The 8,383-nt window shown below is 27.4% G+C and overlaps 1 protein-coding gene across 1 annotated transcript in view; it reads right to left on the reverse strand.

Moving 5' to 3' along the window:
* Nucleotides 1-7,499: 7,499 nt before the first annotated feature.
* The window catches only part of LOC129738370 (dynein axonemal heavy chain 10-like), a 22,930-nt gene continuing 22,046 nt past the window's right edge, over nucleotides 7,500-8,383 (reverse strand). The window contains exon 14 of the mRNA XM_055729553.1: nucleotides 7,500-7,562. Within this exon, the coding sequence (XP_055585528.1) occupies nucleotides 7,500-7,562 (63 nt within the window). The remainder of the gene's footprint in view (nucleotides 7,563-8,383) is intronic.

The raw sequence follows: 8,383 nt of genomic DNA on the forward strand, positions 1-8,383 counted from the left end.
TTGACAAATTTGACAATTTTGACAATTTTGACAATTTTGACAACTTTGACGTTTTAAACAATTTTGACAATTTTAACAATTTTGACAATTTTGACAATTTTGACAATTTTGACAATTTTGACAATTTTGACAATTTTGACAATTTTGACAATTTTGACAATTTTGACAATTTTGACAATTTTGACAATTTTGACAATTTTGACAATTTTGATAATTTTGACAATTTTGAAAATTTTGACAATTTTGACAATTTTGACAATTTTGACAATTTTGACAATTTTGACAATTTTGACAATTTTGACAATTTTGCCAGTTTTGACAATTTTGACAATTTTACAATTTTGACAATTTTGACAATTTTGACAATTTTGACAATTTTGACAATTTTGACAATTTTGACAATTTTGACAATTTTGAAAATTTTGAAAATTTTGACAATTTTGACAATTTTGACAATTTTGACAATTTTGACAATTTTGACAATTTTGACAATTTTGACAATTTTGACAATTTTGACAATTTTGACAATTTTGACAATTTTGACAATTTTGACAAATTTGACAATTTTGACAATTTTGACAATTTTGACAACTTTGACGTTTTAAACAATTTTGACAATTTTAACAATTTTGACAATTTTGACAATTTTGACAATTTTGACAATTTTGACAATTTTGACAATTTTGACAATTTTGACAATTTTGACAATTTTGACAATTTTGACAATTTTGATAATTTTGACAATTTTGAAAATTTTGACAATTTTGACAATTTTGACAATTTTGACAATTTTGACAATTTTGACAATTTTGACAATTTTGCCAGTTTTGACAATTTTGACAATTTTACAATTTTGACAATTTTGACAATTTTGACAATTTTGACAATTTTGACAATTTTGACAATTTTGACAATTTTGACAATTTTGACAATTTTGAAAATTTTGAAAATTTTGACAATTTTGACAATTTTGACAATTTTGACAATTTTAAAAATTTTAACAATTTTGACAATTTTAAAAATTCTGAAAATATTGACAATTTTGACAATTTTGACAATTTTGTCATTTTTGTCATTTTTGTCATTTTTGTCATTTTTGTCATTTTTGTCATTTCTGTCATTTTTGTCATTTTTGTCATTTTTGTCATTTTTGTCATTTTTGTCATTTTTGTCATTTTTGTCATTTTTGTCATTTTTGTCATTTTTGTCATTTTTGTCATTTTTGTCATTTTTGTCATTTTTGTCATTTTTGTCATTTTTGTCATTTTTGTCATTTTTGTCATTTTTGTCATTTTTGTCATTTTTGTCATTTTTGTCATTTTTGTCATTTTTGTCATTTTTGTCATTTTTGTCATTTTTGTCATTTTTGTCATTTTTGTCATTTTTGTCATTTTTGTCATTTGTGTCATTTTTGTCATTTTTGTCATTTTTGTCATTTTTGTCATTTTTGTCATTTTTGTCATTTTTGTCATTTTTGTCATTTTTGTCATTTTTGTCATTCTGGTCATTTTTGTCATTTTTGTCATTTTTGTCATTTTTGTCGTTTTAGTCATTTTTGTCATTTTTGTCATTTTTGTCATTTTTGTCATTTTTGTCATTTTTGTCATTTTTGTCATTTTTGTCATTTTTGTCATTTTTGTCATTTTTGTCATTTTTGTCATTTTTGTCATTTTTGTCATTTTTGTCATTTTTGTCATTTTTGTCATTTTTGTCATTTTTGTCATTTTTGTCATTTTTGTCATTTTTGTCATTTTTGTCATTTTTGTCATTTTTGTCATTTTTGTCATTTTTGTCATTTTTGTCATTTTTGTCATTTTTGTCATTTTTGTCATTTTTGTCATTTTTGTCATTTTTGTCATTTTTGTCATTTTTGTCATTTTTGTCATTTTTGTCATTTTTGTCATTTTTGTCATTTTTGTCATTTTCGTCATTTTTGTCATTTTTGTCATTTTTGTCATTTTTGTCATTTTTGTTATTTTTGTCATTTTTGTCATTTTTGTCATTTTTGTCATTTTTGTCATTTTTGTCATTTTTGTCATTTTTGTCATTTTTGTCATTTTTGTCATTTTTGTCATTTTTGTCATTTTTGTCATTTTTGTCATTTTTGTCATTTTTGTCATTTTTGTCATTTTTGTCATTTTAGTCATTTTTGTCATTTTTGTCATTTTTGTCATTTTTGTCATTTTTGTCATTTTTGTCATTTTTGTCATTTTTGTCATTTTTGTCATTTTTGTCATTTTTGTCATTTTTGTCATTTTTGTCATTTTTGTCATTTTTGTCATTTTTGTCATTTTTGTCATTTTTGTCATTTTTGTCATTTTTGTCATTTTTGTCATTTTTGTCATTTTTGTCATTTTTGTCATTTTTGTCATTTTTGTCATTTTTGTCATTTTTGTCATTTTTGTCATTTTTGTCATTTTTGTCATTTTTGTCATTTTTGTCATTTTTGTCATTTTTGTCATTTTTGTCATTTTTTGTCATTTTTGTCATTTTTGTCATTTTTGTCAGTTTTGACATTTTTTATCATTTTTGTCATTTTTGTCATTTTGGTCATTTTTGTCATTTTTGTCATTTTTGTCGTTTTTGTCATTTTTGGCATTTTTGTTATTTTGTGTCATTTTTGTCATATTTGTCATTTCTGTCATTTTTGTCATTTTTTGTCATTTTCGTCATTTTGGTCATTTTTGGCGTTTTGGTTATTGTTTTCATTTTTATTATTTTCGTCATTTTTTCATTTTTGTCGTTTTGGTTATTTTTGTCATTTTTGTCATTTTTGTCATTTTTGTCATTTTTGTCATTTTTGTCATTTTTGTCATTTTTGTCATTTTTGTCATTTTTGTCATTTTTGTCATTTTTGTCATTTTTATTATTTTTGTCATTCTTGTCATTTTTGTCATTGTTGTCATTTTTGTCATTTTTGTCATTTTTGTCATTTTTGTCATTTTTATCATTTTGTCATTTTTGTCATTTTTGTCATTTTTGTCATTTTTGTCATTTTTGTCATTTTTGTCATTTTTGTCATTTTTGTCATTTTTGTCATTTTTGTCATTTTTGTCATTTTTGTCATTTTTGTCATTTTTGTCATTCTGGTCATTTTTGTCATTTTTGTCATTTTTGTCATTTTTGTCGTTTTAGTCATTTTTGTCATTTTTGTCATTTTTGTCATTTTTGTCATTTTTGTCATTTTTGTCATTTTTGTCATTTTTGTCATTTTTGTCATTTTTGTCATTTTTGTCATTTTTGTCATTTTTGTCATTTTTGTCATTTTTGTCATTTTTGTCATTTTTGTCATTTTTGTCATTTTTGTCATTTTTGTCATTTTTGTCATTTTTGTCATTTTTGTCATTTTTGTCATTTTTGTCATTTTTGTCATTTTTGTCATTTTTGTCATTTTTGTCATTTTTGTCATTTTTGTCATTTTTGTCATTTTTGTCATTTTTGTCATTTTCGTCATTTTTGTCATTTTTGTCATTTTTGTCATTTTTGTCATTTTTGTCATTTTTGTCATTTTTGTCATTTTTGTCATTTTTGTCATTTTTGTCATTTTTGTCATTTTTGTCATTTTTGTCATTTTTGTCATTTTTGTCATTTTTGTCATTTTTGTCATTTTTGTCATTTTTGTCATTTTTGTCATTTTTGTCATTTTTGTCATTTTTGTCATTTTTGTCATTTTTGTCATTTTTGTCATTTTTGTCATTTTTGTCATTTTTGTCATTTTTGTCATTTTTGTCATTTTTGTCATTTTTGTCATTTTTGTCATTTTTGTCATTTTTGTCATTTTTGTCATTTTTGTCATTTTTGTCATTTTTGTCATTTTTGTCATTTTTGTCATTTTTGTCATTTTTGTCATTTTTGTCATTTTTGTCATTTTTGTCATTTTTGTCATTTTTGTCATTTTTGTCATTTTTGTCATTTTTGTCATTTTTGTCATTTTTGTCATTTTTGTCATTTTTGTCATTTTTGTCATTTTTGTCATTTTTGTCATTTTTGTCATTTTTGTCATTTTTGTCATTTTTGTCATTTTTGTCATTTTTGTCATTTTTGTCATTTTTGTCATTTTTGTCATTTTTGTCATTTTTGTCGTTTTTGTCGTTTTTGGAATTCCTATCATTTTTGTCATTTTTGTCATTTTTGACTTTTTTCAATTTTATGCATTTTGTTATTAGATATTATCTTTTTATTTTTTTCTTTTTATTCATTCTGCTTGTTTTGTTTTTTTAATAGTTTAATCGATTGGTATTCAGTTTTAATTGAATTCATAATTTTAAATTAAATTTTTCCGATCGTTTGCACTTTTTTCATTCGAATGTTCAAAGAAATTCATTGAGTCCACTGAAAACAAGTAATTTGAATTGAATCCGAAAGCTGATTTACCCAAATCCACGTAGCTTTTAGATTCAGCCGGTCCGATATTCATTAATGTTCGTTCGAAAAACGGTTTCCAATGAAATGTAATCTACTGACAGTGGCCATTGAGGGTATTTATCCATTTGTTTGATTGCAATTTCACCCGCCTGGTCCGAAATTCGCAACCTCACCTCACCTTTTGCCACTAGACACTACATCCTACTATTGGAATTGAAATAGTGTGGCGATAATATTGTGAAACAGTGCAAAAAGTTCATCCTACCTACTTGTTGTAGCCTGGCAGAAGCTTTTCCGATCCGATCTCCAACATCATTTTTGCATTTCATGAAATAAACGGAGGGGTCGCTCGTTTTTTTTTGTTTTCCATGAATTTCTGTTCAGTACGTTGATTTTTCGCTTCACCTGAGCTGGGCTGGGAAAGCGGATTACATACACACATACACACACATATTCTTTTGCAAACTACGCACATATTTACTGTTAGGGGGCTTACAGGTATCGATGATAGATAGATAGAGGGCTTGCATTGAAACAATTCTCTGCGAACCAAGAAGTGAGGCAGTGATATTTCTGTTTGTTGTTGGATGAAAAGACATGGAACGAGCTTACATTACCGTGAATTTGAGTTCAGTTAACCGATACGCACTTCCTGTTTAATATCTCGGTGCTGCTTTTCAACATCCCATTAGTAAGTGTGGAGGGAGTATAGTTATAACCTGTGAGTGAGTTCAAATGAACAATACGAGGAAATCTACCCAGGTCGGAACATAACAGACGCATTAGCATTAATGATTCAGCATTACCCACACGCGTGGGTGTCTACGTGTTTGTGGATGTTTGCATTAGCACGCGCGCGCCCTCACTTTCCGCTGAGATTACATCGACCAATTCATTCCTCCCGGTCCGTTTCCACCGGCAGCCACTCTTGAGTTCTTTTATAATCTAACCAACCTGTGTGCGATTTACATTTAACAGCAACTACAATGGACTTGCTAGAAAAGTTCATAATTTGGTGGTTAACTTATTTCCAGATAAAAAATCACTGAATACCTCGAATGTTTCAAAAAAGTGGCTGGACTTCTGTGGTAGGTATAAATGATTTTGTTTCAGGGATCGGTGATTTAAACGCCTGTGTGTAGGCAATGAGTCGAAATTCAGATGAAAAACGAATGTTATACATAGGATGAAGTTTCCGATAAGATCTTCTATGATTTTAGCCATGATATGTTATGGCAATTTCACACTATCATATTATGACTGTCAAAAATTTGAACCACCCTAACACCGGGAAGTGTGAGCGCGGTTATTGAATGGAAAATGAAGAGGGAAGAATCGGATGTAATCTCGAACTACGGGATATGTTTTCCACCCGAGCGAGAAGCTAGCATTGTGCAGCAGCATACCTACCACCTACCTACTATTTACAACACACTGCTCGTTGGGCGGAAAATGAAACTTCTAATTTTTGAAAATTAATCCGCAACATGTTGTGTCATTTCCGTGCCCGAAGTGAAGAGAACCGGGATGCGTGTAATGGCTACTTTCGCATGAAATTATGCTCGAATCAGTTGGTGTTGCTGCTGCTCGCGGGTGAATGAATTTTTAACTTAACAAAGCTCATATCATCGGATTCGGAAGTAATATAAAAATGTGATCAATAGTATATACCAACAGAAGTGCGCCAATTTAAACAATACAGAAAACAAAATGAAAATTAACTTACATTCATGTGTGAAAATCAACGAAAAGCTAGAATCAAGTATTAAGTTTAAGTCGACAAATAATATTCAAACTTTGATGCGAGTTTTTGAATAACAATTAAACATACAAGTGTTCAAAATTACAAATCATCATTGTTCAAAAACTATATCTTGTTCAAAAATTTAGTCGAAAGATGGTGGACTTAGCTCTAGTGATCTCAAATTAAAAAAAATGAAATTTATTAACATATTCAATAAGATTTTTATAAAAAGTTTTTCCTAGAAATCATGTTAAACTTTAACATAATATGTCATTTTCAAATAATTTTTTTGAAAACATTGAACGAACATAATCCATCCGAAAACATCAAAATTGAACTAAGCTCAAAATTGATAGTCGGAATTACACTATTTAAAGCTCTGAATGATTTGAAAACTGGATTTTTTCTTGGAAAAAAAAGAAGATCTATGATACAACTTTTTTTTAATGCAATTTTTTTTTATTTCAAGGAATATGTTTATTTTTCACAAATTTTGAAACAACATGCTTTAGTTGAGAAAAAAATGCTTATACTTTTTCCCTTTATTTTAAAATATGTAATTTTTCTTGTACAAACATTTCAAAACTATGAGTTGAAAACAAATTTAAAAGAATGCAGAATAAACTTTCAGGCTTCATTGTTATATTTTTGATTAAAAGTAACACAGAAAAAAAATCCTGCGCTTGAAAAGGATTCCGACATAAATTGATACATTTTAAGAAAGAAGCGGGTAATTTTATAAATTCTTACAATGAAAACCAATATATTATTCAATACTGTCAACTGGAGCATTGCAACACTTTTAAACTTCAATGGCTTCTAAAAACTTAATGCTTGTATATCAAAAGTTTCAAGGTTAATGGGACATCAAATTGACTTAGTCAGAAAAATTATTAGTTTTACCAGTTATTTTTAATTTTACAAAAATGGGATTTTCACCCTACTAAGAAAAAGGGGTAAGTTGCAATATATTTAGGTTTTAATGAAAAATCAAATGAAAATGTTTTAAAAATCATAGCTTTTGATATAGTGACGTCATAACGCATAAAACACCAATTGCAGTAACTTTTGGTTTTTTTTTCGAATTAAATTTAAAAATTGTCTGTCAAAAATGTTTTTAAAGGAAAAGCATTAGGCTGCTGCATACATTTAGGGGTACAAAATACTACAGAAAAATCTACTAGCTTAAATAATGAAAACTAATGTTTGGATGGATGAAATTTTAAAATGATGCAAAACAATAATATTTCTGCATGTGGAAACGAGATTTGAAAGGTGAATCTTTGATTTTCAGTTTGATGCTTTTTAGCCCAAACTGGTAGCTGAATTATAAAAATATTTATTTAAAAAAAATTGGGGATTTGGAAAAAATAGTTTTACACCAACAGTGTTATAATAGGATACTAAAAGCAAAATCAGGTTTGTAGGTGATATCATTAAGCCAACCTTCATACTGGGTAAGATTGTTTACGGAATCGAAAAATGCAAAGATTTGTTCATCTACTGCTCGATTTATTTAAATTTTCTATGAGAATCAAAAATTTTATAAAACTATCTCACGATGTGAGATACTATGTCATTATCATTTTGTTTAAATTAAATGGTAACTTTTTGCATTATATTAAAATAAAAATTGAATAAGTGTTGTGGTATAAAAATGTTGCATCTAAACCTGCTGCCCCCCGTTTGACTGCAAATTTTAAGATTGCCTGAAATATCGAAGTTTATTCAAAAAAGGAGAATATTAAAATACCTGATTGATTTGTCTATTATATCAATTTCATTTCCCTCAGGGCAAAAGTGTTGAAAAAAAAAGATGAAAACAGACTTTTTGAACAATTCTTCAAAAAGCGATTTTTAACTCCTCTATAGCCCTAATTTTATATTCGCTGAATAAATCGCAGAAGTTGAGGTTTATGATTACAAAAAACGTTTGTTTTACGAAAAACTTCATCTATGAGGAATTGATTATTATAAATCAAGGAGGCAAAAGAATTTCATTTTTAGTAAGTACTGTTTCGGTTATATTTAATCAGCACTTCAAAATTTTTTTCCTAAATATCTGACAGTTCAAAACTGTTTCAGAGCTATACTTTGATGTATGTTAACTTATAAGAAAAGTCAATGTCCTATATGAGTGTAGGATTACTTATTGTAATGTACATATTAAAAAACCATTGTCTTGGGTGAATCAAACGACCCCCCTAAGAATGGGAGCCCCACTATTCTTGAAAATTTTGTTTTTTTCCCAAAAACAGATTTTTTTCTGTGTGA

The sequence above is a fragment of the Uranotaenia lowii genome, chromosome 1, assembly GCF_029784155.1.
Source record: "Uranotaenia lowii strain MFRU-FL chromosome 1, ASM2978415v1, whole genome shotgun sequence".
In the NCBI taxonomy this organism is placed as follows: domain Eukaryota; kingdom Metazoa; phylum Arthropoda; class Insecta; order Diptera; family Culicidae; genus Uranotaenia; species Uranotaenia lowii.